General features: G+C 40.3%; 1 protein-coding gene across 4 annotated transcripts; it reads left to right on the plus strand.

The window, feature by feature from the left end:
* The first annotated feature begins 955 nt into the window (after window positions 1-955).
* On the plus strand, window positions 956-19670 carry flvcr2a (FLVCR choline and putative heme transporter 2a). Of its 4 annotated transcripts, none has more exons than XM_072365005.1 (12): window positions 6651-7339; window positions 7462-8146; window positions 10530-10671; window positions 11839-11979; window positions 13197-13264; window positions 13505-13608; window positions 15233-15343; window positions 16178-16283; window positions 16367-16478; window positions 16789-16853; window positions 17908-18027; window positions 18537-19670. In XM_072365005.1, exons 1-11 carry the CDS (start codon window positions 7200-7202, stop codon window positions 17980-17982), a joined length of 1749 nt encoding a protein of 582 aa, XP_072221106.1. In that variant the 5' UTR covers window positions 6651-7199; the 3' UTR covers window positions 17983-18027; window positions 18537-19670. The 4 variants fall into 4 exon arrangements, with proteins under 4 accessions (XP_072221109.1, XP_072221106.1, XP_072221107.1 ...); XM_072365007.1 differs by having other exon boundaries at window positions 7293-7314; XM_072365008.1 differs by lacking the exons at window positions 6651-7339; window positions 7462-8146 and adding an exon at window positions 956-1615.
* Window positions 19671-20329: the final 659 nt, after the last annotated feature.

Below are 20329 nucleotides of genomic sequence, written 5' to 3' on the forward strand. Positions count from 1 at the left end.
TTCTTTCTTTCTTTTTCTTTTTACTGGAGTTTTCCATTTTCATTCACTTATTTTGATCTTACGAAAAGTTTTCTTGAGCAAAATGTGTGCGCCACCGTGTGGTGGTTAACAGCACAACCGTATCCTTTACACCTCATGAGTTATTACTAGGTCCACAGAGTTTATACCTTTCTACTAAGCAAGAAATTGCAAATCATCTAAAATTCCTGGACTTTGATACGTTGCAGTGTGTTTTACACTTTCTCTCCAACTTCTCATTTCTCCTGCATCTTTGGATCAAAAGTGAGACTCAGCAGTGGGTATTGTACAGTATTCATGTTGTCTCTTTATCATTTGGCTCTTTAATGCGTTCATACTGACATTTAGTCATTTTTGTCGTTATAAAACGTCTAAACAGTTTTCAGTTTGTTGATTAGTGGTGACAAAGCACTCATTGTTCTTACAAAGGGCGGATTTAACTTTAGCTGAGAGATTAACAATGCGATGACTGAGGCAAAAAGAACTAAGCATCACTTCTGCTGGAGGAGGAACTGAGTCTGGAGGAAGTTTGAGGTGCAATGATAATTTCCAGTGTCGCAGTAGCAACACAGCAGCAGACATTAAGAGGACTCTCTACTGAGTTGTATCCGTCTGCATCTCCGTTGTTTTGTCTGGACTGCGGAATGAACACGGTGCTCGGCGCGCAGTCCCTGTCATTTACTATCTGAGCTGCTGGGTGGAGTAAAAGTCGGGTCAGCTCTGACTCTATAATAAAGGGGAAATTCTCCGAAAGCTCGACTATTGATTGAACTCCCGTAGAGCGGGTCAGTCCTCTGGAGAGAATCCAGCTTTTGATAAGTCTGAAGTGTTCTCATTTCTGTTGCACTGGAAGTGCAAGAAAAGAAGTGTTCCCGTCAATTGATAAATACTTTTTTTAACAGCACCAGATAGGACGAAAGTGATACTTTTGCTTCTCCATTGTTTCTTCTGTAAATTTCTTCATTTATACCGTATGGTTTGTCTTTTATTTTGAGGACACTTACTTGAACGCACTCTTGAACTGAGGCAGAGGATGGGGGACAAAAACGCGCAAAATACGACAGAGAATTGCCCACATCTGGGAGCCAATGGTCCAGATGCCATGGTCCCAACTGAATGCAGCGGCATCCAAAAAGACAACTGCAGCTCCGCGGTCACTACGCGCCTGTACAAAAGGCGCTGGGTCATTGTGCTCTTATTCAGTTTATATTCTCTGAGCAACGCGTACCAATGGATCCAATATGGGATCATCAGCAACATTATCATGAAGTTCTACAGCGTGGATGGCTTCACCGTGGACTGGCTGTCCATGGTGTACATGCTCTCCTACATCCCCTTCATTTTCCCAACCACCTGGCTCCTGGACAACAAAGGGCTCCGGTTAACAGCGCTGGCTGCAAACGCGCTCAACTGCGCAGGGACGTGGATAAAGGTGGCCAGTGCCAGACCCAATCTTTTCTGGGTGACCATGCTCGGACAGTTCCTAAGTTCCCTTGCTCAGGTCTTCATCCTCGGGATGCCCTCCAGCCTTGCGTCAGCCTGGTTCGGCGCGGACGAGGTTTCCACCGCCTGCTCCATTGGAGTTTTTGGCAATCAGGTGAGTTGATGCAACAGAGACAGAGTTTTAAATCGAGTTTCTTTCATTTGTTTGATTTAGAAACACGTGATAAATCATTTAATTGACGTTTTTAATGACATCAATCTCCTGGTGAATCACGGGGGAAATGTGCTCTCTGACCCCATCACGCTATTAGCTGCACCTTTTTAAAGACCAGCAGAAACAACACCAAACCTCAAGTTAAGAATTTGAATAAATCTTGTTATTTAAATCAAATATAAACCACTGTATAAGGTTAAATCTAAATCTAGTTATTTCATATTGAAGTGTCCAGTATTGCTTTGAGTTGTGTTCTCCCTTCAAATGTGCAACAAACAAACCAAAAACTATATACATGACTCCGGGTTTGTAATTCTCTAGCTGTCCAACTTCTTCTAAACCCAATCTGTTATTTGTGTTTCTCACATGAAAATATTTGCTTAACTTCTGAGATTGCAGTGGGTCCAAAACAATTAACGCAAAGGACCACTGCAGGAAGATTTATTTTAGTTTTGGTAATTATACTGGGGACTGTGTGAGCGGTTGGTTCTTAAAGCACCATGATTAGCTGCTCAGAGTCCTCACTGATATTGAACAGTTAACAATGCACACCACACCATTATTTAGTTAGACTCTCTGACAAATCTACCAGAATTACTCTAGTTGAGTCAGCCTTCACTTGTTTCCTGAAAATATATTCCCATGAATATGAAACAAACTTTAATGTTTATCCTGATAGAGTTTTGCTGGGATTTATGACACTTAAGAAAACACAGTCTATCAGAGTGTGTAGTCTGAAAATGTACTTGTGCTTCTGTGGTATTTGAGTTTGTGTGTGTGTTCATCTATGTGTGTGTGTGTGTGTGTGTGCTTGTGTAGTAAGGCTTATCAGCACAATTCACAGTGCCTGCTTACCTTGAAAAAGCTTATCAGGGTTCATGGATTTTCTCATGGGGACATTTCAAATGGATTTATTTACATATTGTGCTGTATTCTGTATTCATATTGTAGTCTCTGTTAAGTAAAGGAAGTGCTAAGATCACAAAAAGCAAGTAATTCTATGAACAGTTTTATGTAAGCTTGAAATTAAACACAACTTTTGGATTATTGGTCAGTTTGGCTAAAAAGAAAGTTTCACAGACAGGTGCTAACTATTCAGTTCACGTATCCTCATCAATCAACCAGATAAATGTTGGTTGAAGGTGTGGAAAATTTTACTGGGAACAAGCAGTTAAAGGAAGTCTCAGTTCAAGTGACACAAACTATCGTTAGGCAGCAAAAACTGAACAAATTCATTGAAGATATATAGCAGGAACACTAGGACTTGGAGAATATGGAGGGTTTACCACAAGGTGCAAATTGCTCACAAGATTCAATGCATGGGCATGCACAGCCTCCCGTGCACGACTGATAAAGTGACAAAAGCTGGATGGATTCTGAAGAGTACATGACTATTCTGTGTGCTTAACTCAATCAAATGCAGTAAAGCTGAGAGCAGAGTGTTTTATCTATACAGAGATGCTATGAAAGCAAGCCAGGACTTGCTCAGAGTAAAGAAATGGAATATTCTGCTGTGACGGAGTTACTCACCTGACTGAAACTAGGTTTAACATGCTTTTTTTTTTTTGGCTGGGGAGGAAAAAAACACAAGTAGATCCAAAATTAACAACTGAGGACTGCTACAGAAAAGGCCTGACAAAGGATTGCAATGCAGGAAGACCAAAAGCAGAATCACTGGGTATCATTGTAAAGCACTGTAAAAGGATTACCAAATATTTAAAAATAAAAATCAACTTTTTCACTTACAATCATGTAAATTTGGCTAACATTCGAAGCCTCCAATGAGACAGACCTATTCTATAAAGACAAGTAATTCTTATTAATTTTTGCACTATGTAACTGAGAGTCTGACTTCCTTCATTAGTAACTGTAACTTGAGTGTACTTTGACGAGCAACTTACAAAAAAGTTACAGCAATATGACGTCACCCCCAAAATGGTAGCGGTATCACGTGACATCAAGCACCCCCGCCCCCAAAAAGCCGTTGAAGTTCACGAAGACATTTAGTCACGATTGTAAGGTAAAAATACCAAAAAATAATCCTTAACAAGTCCCCACTCTTCTATTCCAACAAAAATAATCGTAAAAAATCGTTTTGTATCGACATGATGACAAAGAAACCGTATTCTCTTTTCATTAAGACACATTTTAATTTGAACATTCTCAATGTTTTGCCTTCTGCTAAAGTGAAAGACTGCTTTTGTTATTATTATTATTATTTTAAAACTTGATTCACATGATCTCGAAATACATTTTTCTTGAGGAACCTCAATGCTCTAAATTGGAAAAGCGTGTGACTTAATAATTTATTTAAATTGCTATTAGCTAGCTTCTGAAAGGAAGCTAAGAATAGCTAGCTCCGCCATTTTTTAAGTGAAGTTACTTTGGAAAAAATACAAGTTAAATGTATTTCATTGCTTCACAACACAGACACTACTGCAGTAAATATTACGTTTTCTTTAACTTAAATTATAATTTTAAACTAACTATTTTTTTTCGTTTTTTAAAAATCCATGTCAATTATTCCGAAAACGGTCTTTAAGGGTCCGATTACTTCTTAATGTTTAACATATTTTGTTTGGGATATTGAAATAAGTAGCTTTCTCATAAACCATCGCTCATGATCATGGATCTGTACTCTATTTTTCAATATGTATTCCTTATTATAAGGCATTGGGATGTTTCAGTAAAGTGTGACTAAAAAAAGAAAAAGTTAATGAAAGCATGATGCATCTTTGACGGATTTTTTAGATAACTTCCAGTCGTATTGGTCTCAGAAAACTTGCCAAAAAATATAAATCCATTTTACGGCTATTTTACACCATTCAACCAACCTTTTTGTCATTCATTTGGGCAAAGCATCTTGGATCTTGGACTCATTTTTGGGGAGGCAGCCCAATGGGAAATGACGTGATCACTGTCGCCATCTTCTGCTGGTACTGTGCATTGACTCAGTGTGTTTTGTTGTGTTTCTGAGTTTCCCGGACCCCAAGTATGATTTTCTGACTTTTCTTGCAAATTTCTGTTTTCTATCATTAATATCTCCTATCGAAACCACAAAGTGTATAGATTTGTGAAGCCATAGCTGATGTTTGGTCGATACTTCGTCTCTTGGATTGAGTTTAAAACGATCGTAATCAGCCTAAATGCCAGAAGTCTTTTAGATGCGCAACTGTATGATCCTTTGATTGTTTTACTATCAGTCTGTCAGTTGTGTTTAAACGTTTTATTGCGGGGTTTTGTGGAAATAACATGCGCTACCAGCGAGGCAACCTCGGTGAAGGCAACCACTTTTCTTATGACAGATTGTCACTGAATCATGACTTGACTTGATGTTCATTTTGCAGTATTTTCCCCTTCTCAGTGATTATGAACATGAAGTGCTTTGGAGTTCTAAATTTGAGATACTATCAGCGTGTATTCGGCTTCTTCTTCGCTTCCCTTCGCCACCTCTATTCACGGTGTAGCTGCATGCTCGGACACTGAAGTAGAAGCTATAGCACTTCAGTGCTTCAAACATGGGAAATTTCCAGTGCGCATGCGCTGCTAAAGACCACGAAAATAATAGATATCCAGAGTTTGAAGTTACTCATTAATCCGCTGAATCTTTGTCTGGGATGACAAGAAAGCCTTTATTGCTTATAAGAGAGGTTATAAAATGTATTTACATAACTATTAATACTTTATCACGTTATGATTTATTAGATGAGCTGTCATGGATTACGTGACGATGGGAGAATCTTTTACTTTGAATTCTTTTTACCTTGTTGAAGAGGTTAGTATTTAATAGATTAACTGAAGCCTGTTAATTTTGGTTCAAAATTAACAACACTCATGGTTTCTGGTCATGGTAATGATTATTGTACTGACTGTTAACACACGGCAAAGTGTAGAAATGACACAAAACTGACAGTTTAATCTGAAAACATCTGAGGAGGTCAAATGACAGGCACATCCTCTTACTGGAGTATTCAGTGTCCTGCTTCTCCTGCTGCAAACAAAAGCTTGCATGACCATTGCGTGGTCATTAGTTAGTAAGGTTAGTGAGTTTCACAGCTTTTAACATTTTTTATTGCAACTAAGGCTTATTTCTCTACATGCTTTGAGGATTTCTCCTGATTTTGTCTACAGATCTCCTCTTTTTCTGTGAGATTCCTTGGCTTTAATGTATTTTATTAATTTCAGTGATATTTAGTTGGGGGGCGGTGAGGAACATGACATCATGAAGTTGTTTTTTTTTAAAGATTTGTCGATACTGATAGGATCATTATCTTCAAACGTTTACAATACCAGTGGCTGCGAACACAAGCATCAAGCATGTTTGAACAGCTATTCCCAGTGTTTATAGCACAGACAGGTGTGCATGTCAAGAAATTCTTCACGTAAATAACTTCTCTGACTAAGGCGACATTGATTTCAGCTAGTAGTCTTATTTTAGCTTTATAACAACAAGGGTTTTGCTTCTTGTTTGCATCCGAACTGGTTTATTAGCAAACGTCACTGTGAAATTTGTGTGAAGGGTTCAGAAACTTATGATGACTCCTCCTTGAAGGGCATGTTTGTGCACGTCTTGTTGCTCCTGAGCCTGCTGAATCTCCCTGGAAGTTGTTTGCAATCAGACACGTTTTAATCGGACTTTCTAGCAACCTCATGTTCTCCTCACCCTTCTTAAAGGAGTTCAATGAGGTAAGTTTTACATGGTCAGGTTTTGTGAATCGTTGTAATTTACATTTGCGTCACTTTGTGCTTCCTAACATAGATTGTTAGGAAGCCATAACTCCAACATGCTGAAGCTGAAGGAATTTTACATCTTTAAAGTTATTCCTTTTGGACATTGGCTCATCTTTTGCTCACACATATATCTTTTGCTGTCCTGTGTCAGTGCGTCACATGCCCTCCTGTTTATGTATTTGTCGGGAATTTATTGAACCTACGCAGAAGTCAGTGCATTTTATCATTGATGATAACAATAGCACAAGGCAAGAAATCTTTACCAGAGAAAACAGAACATTTCCTAATAGTAATATGACGCTTTCACTACATTATCCTACAAAGCTGAAAGAGAGTGTACGTAAATACCACCAAATATATATAAATATGTGTGTAATACTGGTTTTAAATTGTAGTACAGGTTGATAATATAACTGTCAGTGTTTGAATCTTTATTACCATATATTAATGAAGTCGAAGGATTAATCTATTTTGGAACAACTCTGTATTTACAACATTTGCACAAGACTTTGTGTATTAGAATATCTTGTGTTTGCATTGTATTGCAATCAAACACATTTGGATTCAGCCTCTGCTTTCACTCAGTTTGACAGTTTTCTGATGAACTTGGCACCTTGCTACACTCCACCCTCATTGAACTTTACCTCTCATGTGAAATTTAAGTAAGCATGGGTGTCATGTGCCTAACTTTAGCAGTAAAGCCGTGTTCCTCCTGTAGGCAGTCGTCATGTGCAGCACACATCATGTTTGCACTGTTCTCTGATCTGAACAGGAAGTACAAGTAGAAATTGACATGACTGTAAACCAGAGCAAACAGACAAGCACTGACTCTGACAGAGGCAGCCAGGTATGTAGCTGTTGGCTGCTCTCCAAAGCGTCCTTTTCTGAATCAGCAGGAGTAACTAGTGGTAAACTCCTCTTCAGGCTCAGCAGGTAGAGCTTATTTATAATCAGAGTGTAAGAAATGCCTACTCAGTGGGAGGGGATAGTCAGGTAAAGTGCCACAGTGCATTTGGAACGCACGTACATGAAGACATTTTTCCTCTTCCCTCCAGCTTTCAATTGCTTCAGAAGTCCGAGTGGAAACAGAGTAGCTTCAGTGGGAGCGACATGAGTTCACCGGACAGTTGCTCTCATGAGTGGATGGACAACCGTGGTGGTACATGGGGCAATGGTTGCTCTCCAGCAAGGACAGAGAGAGCTAGTTTTGGAGAGTACACACACCACCAGCCTTTGGGAGACAGCAGCGACAGCTTAGTCAATTCAGTAGTGGAGACGGCTCCCCTCTTCCCGCTGATGGAGACCAAGTTGTACAAGCGGCGATGGGTCATGCTGTTCCTCTTCAGTATCTATTCCATGAGTAACGCTTTCATGTGGCTGCAGTACGGCATCATCAGCAACATCTTTGTGCACTTCTACAACATCGACACTCTGGCCATTGACTGGCTGTCTATGATCTATTTCCTCACCTACATCCTTCTCATTGTGCCTGTCATGTGGACCCTTGACAATCGAGGCATCAGAGAGGTAGTGGTGGTGGGGTCTGCCTTCAACTGCATCGGGGCCTGGATCAAGACAAGCACGGCCCACCCTGACTTGTTTGCCGTGACCTTCTTTGGGCAGTTTGTGTGTTCGGTGGCCACAGTTTATATCCTCAGCATCCCTTCCCGACTTGCATCCCTGTGGTTTGGCCAGCAGGAAGCGTCCACCGCCTGCTCAATTGGCGTCCTAGGAAACCAGGTGTGTCTCTTTTCACGTGCTAGGTTAAACATTTTTGGCATTGTGTGTATGTGTGGGAGTTATGCACTATAGATACAATTCCTGTGCATGTTTGTTGGTGTGAGTGTGACAGAAAACTCCATTAACTTTAACACCTTTTGCAGTAAAATCATAAATCACGTCACGTCACATGACAGTCATGTCACATTGACATGTGACTGAGCCTCTCTGCTCCTGTGTTTCCAACCTTCTCCCTGAGTCGGCAGGTTTAAAAAGTCAGCCACCTCTTTTCCTTTTAGAGGAATCTTACAGTTGGTTTCCACCTGTGGCTTCCAACAGCAGAAATATCTTATTGTGGGAAGCAATGCAGAACCAAGGACTCAGGACTTGCTTACAGTGTTAGTTTCACTTCTCTTAAATGACCTCAGAATTTCTCAGATGCCATGTGGTACATATGGGAATTATGAGGAAGTGTTTCTGTTTTAACGTGGACTTTGAAAGTATTAGGTAACAGTTAATGCCCAACAAGTTTTTTACTGATTTCCTTTATGTCTGTGTGTGTGGTTTGTTCTTTCTAGCCAGGGGAATTTGCTGGGGTTGGTGGGTGACTTCCACCGCTTGAACCGTCATCTTCTCAATAAGCGCCCAGGACTTGGGTAAATTAAATATCCAGTGAGATAACATCCACGACCCTGTGTCCATGGCACAGTTGATAGATTTGCTGGGGCGGTTTGGGTTCGGTCTATCACAGAAAGAACAAATGCTGTGACACACTTTATTGATAATCTGAGATTTCAGCTGGTGATGATTCACATCTGCTTTACTTAACCTTAAATAACATTTAAACGCCAACATTTAAAAAAAAAAAAACGCCAATGCTGCATGAATCTACTTACGAGGAGAAGAGTCCACCTTAATTAAGTCCACCGTAGTTCTATTTAGCTCAAAATCACTCCGTCCTGTGAAATCACTTAAAGAATAGTGCAGAGGTTATGTATCAGTTGCATTGATGCTTTGTGGTCAAACCTCTAGCTTTTATAATGCATAAACATAGCTCATCAAAAGGTTTCTGAACCCCCAAACGCTCCATAACCCACGAGGCTCGACTGTTTTTACTTCCAGTGAAGTTTGTCCCTTTTCACAGATGTCAGACAAAGAAAGGCACGCTGGTTTTTGTCGAGCTTGATCTTGTTTTGTGCTTTTGTCCCGCTCCCTGCAAATGAAGATGAAAGCACACATTGTTGTTGATGTTTACTTGCTCACCATGACTTAATTGCTTTGGCGCCAGTCCCTTAAACCGATGCGTCAAAGTATTATGTGGCCGAAGTAGTTTACATACCCCCACGGACGTTCCAAAACAGTTCATATGAACAAAAGTAGACAGGATTTTCACAAAGGCTAAAGAGCTAAACCGTTTGTTTGCCAAGACCAACTTCAGCTTGTTTTTGCATATTTTTGAAAAGTTTTTAATACTTGATCTCATAAAGACAAAAAGATGCAAAAGAATAAGGATGAATTCAATCTATCCTGTTTGCTTTGAATGTTTAACAGTGATTGCTCAGAGGTGACTCTGGTGAATCTTATAGGCTCTTGTGAATGTTGCATAGAGCTTTCTCTTATGCAGTGACAAAAAGGTAAGTGAATGCTTGTTTAAGCTGCTAATGTTACTTAACATCAGCATATAGCAAAGCTTATAGCATGTTTGCTGTAGATGATGAACAGGAGCCATAGTGGCTGTGGCATTGTTGGGACGCCTGAGAGGGTCTGAGATGTTTCTGTGCTTGAAGTCCTCAGACACTTCACAGGTTTGTCTCTGGAACATGTCTCTTCTCTCACCTTTTCCCCGCAGTGGCTGTTGCCCCATCTGGAATGTTCTTGAGGCTGTAAGAAGCTGAGGAAGTGACCACTTCTCCTGTGGTATTCAAATTTGGAAAGTTTAGTTACCCCCCCCCCCCATTTGTACAAGATTCACAAGAATTCATATCTATAATTGAAATTGGGGGGTTGTGTTGGGGTTTGACAAGTGAAATTTGAATTAATTTGATCTTGATCTCATCTACCCACAAAGATGATGGCAGATACCATTCTGTTAGAACCATGTCACACTATTCCTTTAACATCGTCCCGGCGCTACATTTTTTAACGAGCATGCGCTTAAAGTGTTGTTAAAACATCTGGTGTGCCATCACTCACACAAATGCCAGCCAGGGCTGAACTTATGCTGCATCGTCCTTTTTTTGCAGGGCAGCATCTTTCACCATCAACCTTCTTCTTTTCTTATCTGAATCTTACCCTGAAACTCTCAACAATGACCCGAGTTGTTTTTAACCTTCGTACTTGTGTGTGGGTGCATGTGTGTGTAGCAGTCGGAGTCTTTTTCTGATTTTGTGCCTTTCATCTGTAGATGGGCATTGCCATTGGGTTCCTGGTTCCACCCATCCTCGTGCCTAATGTGGATGATGTGAACGAGCTGGCGTATCACATCAGAATCATGTTCTACATCAGCGCAGGTGTTGCCACCCTTATCTTCGTCCTTGTGGTCATTGGTAAGTCTTCACGGGAAGATGGTTCCTCACACACACTGAGGCTCATGCAGCAGTGGCCCACTACAAATCCCTTTTAATATCATATAACTGCTACTGGCGTGGTCCTGAAAATATATATGAAGCAAATAGCTATCTTGACAGTTTGTGAGCTTAAGTGTTATGGACTGTGACAAAGCTGTTAGCTCGCCTCCTCATAAATATCAGCGGTAATTGCAGTCTCTCATGGTATTGCATGGGATGACAGCCGATTATCTGAAACGATAAGTCAGATTTTGATGTACAATTTACTCTTTTTATGGTAGAGCTTTTTATCTGGTTGTAAGGCTCCTTAGCCAGCACTCATGGGAAGCTGGGTGTCGCTGGGATGTGCTTTCTACTGAAAACTCAGCAGCACGGCTGTCTCGTAGATGAGCAGCTGCAGTAATTGCTGTAATTGTCTACTTTCTGATAGGATTTGATTCGACACGTTACGAAATACAAGCAAGAACTCAGGAAGTCATAGAGGCCCTCCGTAGTCGCTCTGTTAAATTCACCTCCACCAACAATAAGAAAATAGTGACAATCAGATTATGGCTCTAACATAAGTGTTTCTCTCGGTAGTTGGACTGGAACTCTGTAATGATTAGAAAAATCTAAAAATTCTCATTTAAAAGAATAATTGATGTTCAACGCTGCTGTTATTAACGCCGTCATGATGATGAGCTTCATTTACATGATTTATGAGTTCAAGTTTAAAGCTGTCCAGTAATTCACAAGCTTTATAGCTTTGGAGTCATTCTTTTACTTGATATTAGTAATGAGGTCTCCATTCGGGATTAATGTATCATTCTGGTGATATAATATCCTAAAGGCCGATATATGCCAATCAGCCGCGATCTTATGACAGTCTGAATGAATAGATCCTTTTCATGCTGCCAAAACATCTCTCACTAGTCAGTGCATTGACAAAGGACACCCGAGGTAATTAGGTAGGTGGCAGTTGTCAGAGTAACGGCAATATCCAGGTTTTCCTAGCAAAACATTGCAGTGGAACAAGAGGAATAATTTATAATAATAATAATTTAATTTTATGGCCGACTGGTTGAACGTAATGAAAAGCACTGATAATTGTGCTATGGGCTTGAGTGAGAACATAACCACCAGGATTACTGTGTATTTGTTCTGTAGTGTTTCAGGATAGACCAGAGATCCCACCAACCCAATCCCAGGCTCAAGCCAGGAACACCCGCCCCGATGACGACTCCTACATGGCCTCTATCTTGAGGCTGCTGCGGAATAAGCCCTTCATCCTCCTTGCGATCAGCTACGGTTGGTTCCTGTTGCCTGAATCTGTTTGTGCTTCTCCACACAGACTGGTAGAACAGGACTATTTTATGTGATAACACTATTTTTGTTGGGTTCATTGTTTTAGATATGGAAAACAAAAATGAGAAAGGGGCTCAAGAATACACGTTCCAATAGGCTCCATGTTGAAAATTGCTTGTTTTGTCCACAGTTCAAAAGACGTTTTTGGGTTTTTGAATGCTTTGTTCTCATCGTGGTGTCTTTATTACGTCACTGTGACACGCTGGTCATACCACTCGCTCACTTTGCACTTTTAACAGGATAGGATGTTGCTGCAGTGTTAAGGTGAAAGGTCAAAATAGATTTCTGCCTGTGGTGCTGCCTCAGTCATATTTCTTTCAAAAAAGCCTGTTTTTTTCTCTCTTATATGAGAACGTCACCAGTCTAGCGGCAGCTTATGGTAAACCAGCTTTACGCCCTTCTTTTGTGTTATCTATTTGTCAGTCTGCTGTTTGTTTACTGTATTTTTTTCCCCCACCAAAGAGGAAGCATGGCCTCATATTAACGATGGTTTAGCTTGATCTGACAGCAGTAGTGCAGAGAGAAGTCAGGGAGACAACGTTACAATGAATATCTTTTACAAGTGACTTTATGAAAAGGTCACCTGTGTGTCAGACCACGGCTTATTTTCATTCCAGCAGACAGACACGACTGCTTGAACAAGTATATTTTCCTATTTCCTGGTTAAATGGGTGACATTTTCTATCCATGTGAAAATAGCACCAGTGCCTTTATTAAAAGAGGCAAATAGATTTTCGATTTTCAAAAGACGCTTGGTGCAGTGCTTTTTTTCTCAAGCAAATGCTGCTGCCTGTTAGGAATAAGTAAAAAAATGTTATGTGGACACCAACCTTTAACCAGCTGCTGCGCACATGTAAGAACATGTCATGAACGTACAGTCCACTGACGATGTGTCGCATGGATCAAAAGGTCATTTAAGATGTCACACTTTTGCTCAAAGGTCTCTATTTAATGTGGCAGGGCTAATGATTGAGAGACAAATATTCAGATTTATTCCCGGAGCACATTAAAACAAACTACTTTTGAGGTTATTGTGTGTCCAGTTTTATAAAACATGATGGTGATTGGTTAAATTTATGCACAGCTGGTACTGACTGCCCAGCCCCATCTCCTTTCTGTGCTGATTGTCCCAGAATATGTTTTCTGTTTGTTGTTTGCAGGACTGAACGTCGGCTGCTTCTATGCCATTTCCACACTGTTGAACCGGATGATAATCGAACACTATCCTGTAAGTCCTCATGTGTCTGCTACATGCTGCCACGTTTTATTTGCATGCTGATTTGTTCTTTTTTAACTTCTCTGGCCATCCTTCTCGTCCATATGCTCAGTAAGAGCTGAAAGGAAGCCGACCTTGACACAGAAAACAAGAGTCTGGAATTCTGGTTGTTGTTGCCAAGGACAAAATAACTGCTGGATCGCAGGTGTCACAAGGTTTTTAAATGACAAATGCTAATGATTTTCCTCTTAGGGTGAAGAGGTGAACGCTGGGAGAATTGGTCTGACCATTGTCATTGCCGGCATGGCGGGGTCCCTCATATGTGGCATTTGGCTGGACAAGACTAAAACCTACAAGTAAGATATTATTTTAAGATGCTGCTTACTGGTGATGTGTACAAATAACAACACCAAACTAAGCTTAATGGGATTAGTCTTCTAGAAACTGAGTGGCTGCACCTCATCTCATGAGAATGCTTTAATGAGTGTGGCAGGCTGACCATTCTGCTTAAAAGAAACACATTAGATTGTCCAGGAGGTTGAGCGCTGAATCAAAGTAGAGTTTGAACAAGTTGATGTGTACACTGAATACCTCCTAAGGATTCGGAATTGCTGTCGGGATGTTATTGCAAACCATACAGCTGTGCCACCAGAGCAGATTCACACGCTTCAGTGAACCGAAGTGCTCCGACTTTATCTTCAAACTTGAAGGTCATCAGTGTCTCTTGTTCTGGTGGCTCTGCTTTAAAACAGCGGCTCCTTGCCCGATTGTTCTTTGAATCCTCCACTTACAGAAATGAGTCCGAATGCATCAAAGTTTTTATTCACAGTGGGCACGAATACGAATCCAGTGGCAGAGTTTTATATGGGATGTCCCTCTCTGCTTATCTGAACTGACAGGCTCTCAGGCTTCTCTTCCCACCGCATCAAACATGGTGAACAGCAGTAATACAGCCACTTACGCAGTGACAGTATCAATTTATTGATGTTTTCTTTCTATTAATACTATTTTTGCTCACTTCTTTCTACAAATAAACTACCTCCCAGATGCACCAGCTGTTAGATGTAAAAGAGCCGGTGCTACACCACCTCCTGGCATGCAAACTATTGTGACAAGTCAAAATCCTCAGTCCTCAGATTCCTCACATGCCTGTACGATGCTTAGCTGTCAAAGCAGTTTTGCTCAGAATTCTGTTGTGGATTCTCACACTCCCATTGTTCTATGCAAGAGAATGAAAGTGAGAGTGACTTTGCTATATTAACAAAAATGTTTTGCTGCATACTTTACGCGTGACTTTACAGGAGACAGCCTCATCAGGGTAAGCCTGTTGTTGCTGAGGGTCTGAGTTGTGACGAGTGGTCTGCGGTGACTGAGGAATATTGTTTGGATTGCTATTCACCAGAATTACTTTTAAGACTGAGGATGTCTGTGGGCATTTCCTCTTTATTAATAGGCCTGTCTCAATACTTGGTGATTTTCTTTCAAAATGACTTTGGGAACTACAGTATATGAAGGTTGTGTGCATCTGTTCAGACAAATGATGCCAAATCTACTGGAATAGATACTTTTGTGTAAAAAAAATGACCTTTTTTGTTTGCTTATTGCCAACATATCTTTATTCATGGAAAATAAAGACCTAATAACCATATTGTACAAATGGCAAGTGTTTTTGTGATTTTTGATGAATTCATATTGTATTTAAAGTGCTTATTCATTTGTGCCTTTACAGAAAACCTCAAACTGAACATTTATGAGAGGATTTCCTCATTCTGATAACTTTGCATGCAACAAGCTGAGCCTTGTCACAGGACGCAGTCTTTAATGTAAATTTCAAATCAGATTAAGCCGTTAGAGCTACAGTCAGCGTTCTGTTTCTGTGAGCCGGACGTACAGTAAAGCAGGTCGTGTGTGAACACATGAGACTGGTGATTATTGTGTCACAGCACATTTTAAACTGACACTCTGATCATGTCTCCACAGGCAGACCACCCTGGTTGTATATGTCCTTTCTCTGGTCGGAATGCTGGTTTATGCCTTCACCCTCAGCCTCGGTCACATGTGGGTGGTATTTCTCACCGCTGGACTTTTAGGGTAGGTAACCGGTAAGGAAAAGTGGCCACAGTTGTGCTAAACATCACAGACGTCGGGGTTGAAAGTGACACTCAGGATGAAAGTTTTCATTTGTCAATCAAAATGATTCCTGACCTAGTTACTGATTAACAAAATCTTAAATGTTGGAACATGATGTCTAACTTGACAAATGTTCGGTCATAATGTTCTAAAATACTGTAAATAGTGTTTTTATTCTTCAGTCAGTTAATCCAAACATCTTTGACGTGAAAGATGTTATAGAACGTAATAGCAGATAGAACATGAAAAATAACGTCACAGTTACTTTGCTGAGTAACTAATTACTCTTACAATGAGGTAAGAGTAAGTTACAAGTTACTTTTTTAAAGTTAGATGACCAACACTTTGACTTAGTCAAAGCTTGTGGTTGTTGGGAACGGTGTCACAGTCGATGTTCAGCTCCTAATAGCTTTATAAGGGTTTTAATGCCGTGGATATTCAGGTGAACCGAAGCTCTGTTCTGTTGATGTTTTCTGCATTTCTTTCACGTTGCATGAGAGCTGCCTTGTCAAAGCAGACTTCATACTCTTTTCAGTTCCCACTCCACATGCTCGGTCCTTGCAGTTAATTCTGTTTATGATAAGCCGATTAATCCCATAACTGCAGAACTAGTTTCCATAGCAATTCTTCTGCCTGCTTTTCCTTCCTAAAACCCAGACGGGCGCATTATACAGCCTACTTTTATATTCACGGAGCTGCTTCTCACTTATTAACATAATTCAGGCGTAAACTGTGCCAGAGCAGAAATGTTGATTTAAGCTTTTAATTTAAGCTTTTGTGTCTGTCCGTTTGCAGCTTCTTCATGACAGGATATTTACCGCTGGGCTTTGAGTTTGCTGTGGAGCTTACCTTCCCAGAATCTGAGGGCACCTCTTCTGGACTGCTGAACTGCTCGGCTCAGGTCGCTTACTGTTAGTTTCTTAGGATGAGCATACGAAACAGAACTCAAAAGGTTATAACAGTGTTTTAAAACAATTATTTCAGATCTTTGGAATCATTTTCACCATTTGTGAAGGGAAGATCATTGATGCATGGGGAACTTTAGCTGGAAACATCTTCCTGTGTATCTTTCTGCTAATTGGAACAGTAATGACAGGTAAGAACTCATTATAACTCAGCAAAACTGAAGACAGGAACTAACGCTGTCATGGGTGAATGTTGCCCCCTTTTGGCTAATTTAATCATTACAATTTCAGTTGAAAAGTTTCCCTCATATATTTATCTGTTTTATCTGATATTTTCTACATGCAACCTGCAAGTCAGCAATTTTAAAAGTGGCGTAAATGGCCTTGGCATCATGGCATGAAACCCATGCTTTTGTAGAAGTGGTCATTGAACTGATTTGACTGAATTGTGACAGTCAGCTGTTCCAGTTCTGCTGTTAAACTGCTTTATGTTTATCGCAGGATTCATCAAATCTGACCTCCGAAGGCAGAAGGCCAACCAGCAGGTTGAGGTACAGACAGTGAGCGTAAGTACATTTGTGTGTGAAGTCAGACGTGGGATCTTCACATCCCTGTGGAGTGTGAATGTGTTAGACCCCACCCTGACTGGTCTGAATGCACTCGGCTGCAGTTTTTTGCTTTGCAGCATTTGCTCGCACCTCAGCCTGCTGTCTCACTGCAGGGATCTCTGCATGGGTGGAAACTTTCATTCTAAACTCATCGAGAATACTACTTCCTCTGCTTTGTGTGACAGCTCTGCAGCTAAACCTACCAAACATGCATGTCTTCGTACTTTTTGCTGTGAAAGTCTCATACGGTTTAACACTGCTTTGCTACACTTTCACATGGGTGCAGTTGACAGCGATCCATCAGATATTTTATTATAATCTGGGGGGGGGGGGAAAGGAAAAACACCAGTTAAACAAAACATTTAATCCGTGTTGTAGCAGATCTTTATAACAAATGTATACCAGGTTAATCTAGAAACATCTAATCTTTTTGATTCGTTTAACACAGAAATGAATTTAATTCAAACCCAAAATAAAACTCAGTGGCATCCAGTTGCTCAAAATCACCTTTGAACCCTTCTTAAAAAAAAATGAAGCCCATTTGAATTGAAGCTTGCTTCACACTGTATGCACTCTGCAGCTTACGCGTTTCCTTGTTTTTAAGGCTATTTTGAATAATTTTTGCTGTCTTTCCTTATCCTTTCTGCTTCTAATACTCCAATTGTAACAATACAAGCGCAGCTACAACTAAAGACACCAGTACTACTGCACACTTACAGAATTTTACAGTATCTAATAGACCACCTCCACTTTTCTTGCACCAGTTCTGTTAAATGTAAGATAAATCCAAATCATAAATGAAAAATAACACTCCAGAGATGTACGTAAGCTTTATTATAATTAGTATAAAACGTTTTCCCCGCTGAAGTCTTTAGTAGGCAGGCTGCAGGCAGTATAGTCGGGTGTGCAGTTGTTTCTGGAGCTGGTGGTGGTCGTGGTCTGATGGAGAAGGTGGAGCATAAGGTGACTCTCGAGGCCCGTCAGAGTTTTGATACCCAGGCTATGATTCCAGCCGGCAGGTTCTGTGACATCGGTGCAGGACTACGGGGCCACAGCGTGCAGCAGCTCCTGTCAACCAGAGTCTTGACTTAAACCCACAACTTCACTAAAACCAAAACGCACACCTGACAAGGTAGGGGCACACGGCAGTGATAGTTTACCCCACATAAACATCAATAAAGTCATCAATGTTTTACAAAAATGCCACTGAAACTTCCAGAACATTCAACAAACCTAAAAAACGACTCAGTGTTTGAATCTGCAGTAACAGAGGGTTTCATTTTTAAAGTGAACCACAGTACATCGTACTGGACTGCACAGACTAACTGACCTCATTTACCCTGTGATCTCAAGCTCCTCTAAAACTCACTGTGAAAATCAAACTGATATTTACATAAACCGAGTGATAGCTCTCTTTGTTTTTCTTAAATCAAATCAAGTTTTCTAAGTTAACATTAGCGATATCTGACTCATGCTAACAGTACGATTAAACTAACCGTATACGAGTGTAAGGTAGTGTAAGTTTAACACTTCTGTGCAGAATTATTTTTCCATTTGGTTGCCTCCGAATGCTGTGACAGTTTGTGTCGTCCTGATTTTAAAAACTACACCAATTCTACTCGTCTGTCCTCTGCTTTCCAGAAAATGACCGCCGACATGGAAAAAGCCTCCCCGTCGCCTGGAAAGTTATGAGGAGGGCAGACGTCTCTTCTGTGAAACAGAAACCAAGTGCAATCAAACAAGGAAACGTCTTACGGACACATCAACATGCGTAAATGTGCACAAATTACCTGAAAGAGCTGCTGTACATAGTGAGTATGTGGAGATATCATACTGCTGTGATTCTTTATGAAGGAAATCCAACAGATCTGCTGTTCATCTGATGTACTGTAAGGGTGCCAAGCTGCAGAAATTCACACTAAAATCCAAAGTGCAACTTCCAAACAAACAGGAAATGCCCTTTGAGATCATTTTTAGTTGCTTTTACCCAGTTAAGGCATTTTTAAGTGTCTTTTTAAGTGCAATGTAACTGACTCCAACACACAGCTGAATTTAATGTAACTGAATTGCTTCCACCTTCCCATGAGTGTCAACGTGTCTTATGAATTTTAGAGCAACATTTCAACTGTGTTTCCTGATATTATACCAATATTGTGTGTAACTGAACTCAAGTCTTGGTGAAGGCTTTTGTTTGAGTGTTCTGGTTTTTAGAAAGTGCATGTTTAATGCAGACTGCGACGTGGTTCCCTGTCATGGTGAGTCAGGTCATCTATCACCAGTCTGCCATCTGAGATCACCTGGAAGTGTTACTTCTGAACCCTGCCAATTATTTATATGATTGATGCTGTGCATTTGAGTACAATTCAGAGGGTCAGTTTGGTCCTCATTTTAGACATGTGACCTCTGCAAGAGGACGTCTGGTGTTAAATACCTGGCTCAACGTGCAAAGCCATCTGTTACGCAGAGAATGTCGGCACAGCAAAACTCGGAGGAAGGATGAGGCAAATCAAAGCCTCAGTCATTTTGCACACAAACTATGTATTCTTTTAGCTTGTAAATGTGTTATTGAGAAACATTTAAGGTGTGTAGCCATTGTTCATAGTTTTTCATTAACATGTTTTACTGTATGTGTTATTGGAATTTATATTGTGAGAGGTGCTGGTTAAACCTTTCCGGGGACATCTCGTGTCAAAAGAAATGACTCCATCCTTAGAATATTTTCCATTTTGTATGTTGTAAACAGATTCAGTTGATAATAAATATTTTTAGATGCCTTTAGACAATATGGGATTTTCTATTGCACAACAGTCATGGACAGTTGAAATAGTCAAGAAATACACAACATGTATATCCCTTACAGAGACTTAAAACATAAAAAAAGGTAAATGAAAGGTAGAATAAATGAAGATGTGTCAAATGAGCCCAAATTAACAAGAGAAAAACAATAAATCCGTTGTGAACAACCAGTAAGAGAACAAAGTGGGAAAATAAACAATGAGTACATTCAAAATTACCATAGAGACACAAAATGACCAAATCTAACAGAGACCAAGACTGGTTACAAACAAATGCGAAACAAGACATAAAACCAATAAGATGATAGAAGATGCAAAGTGAGCCATAAGTCTCAGTGACCAAAACTGTAAGTAAACAAAAAAACAGGACACGTAATAAATTAAACAATTAAGATGAGACACAAAACAAATACTCGAGTAAGACACTGAAAAGCCACAAAGACAAGCTAAAAAAAACCAAAACATGACCAAGAAGAGATGGAGGCTGACCCAAATAAGTCCAAGTAACCCCACTGAGACTCAAACCAAAATTAGATACAAAACTAAATGAACATCAGACCCAAAAATAAGAAAAAGAAAGAAATTTACCAGAAGCAGACGCAGACTGGTGGCAGATGGATACAAAACCACTGCGAGTTA

Source organism: Leuresthes tenuis, unplaced genomic scaffold, assembly GCF_036924035.1.
Source record: "Leuresthes tenuis unplaced genomic scaffold, fLeuTen1.0.hap1 SCAF_15, whole genome shotgun sequence".
Classification (NCBI taxonomy): Eukaryota; Metazoa; Chordata; class Actinopteri; order Atheriniformes; family Atherinopsidae; genus Leuresthes; species Leuresthes tenuis.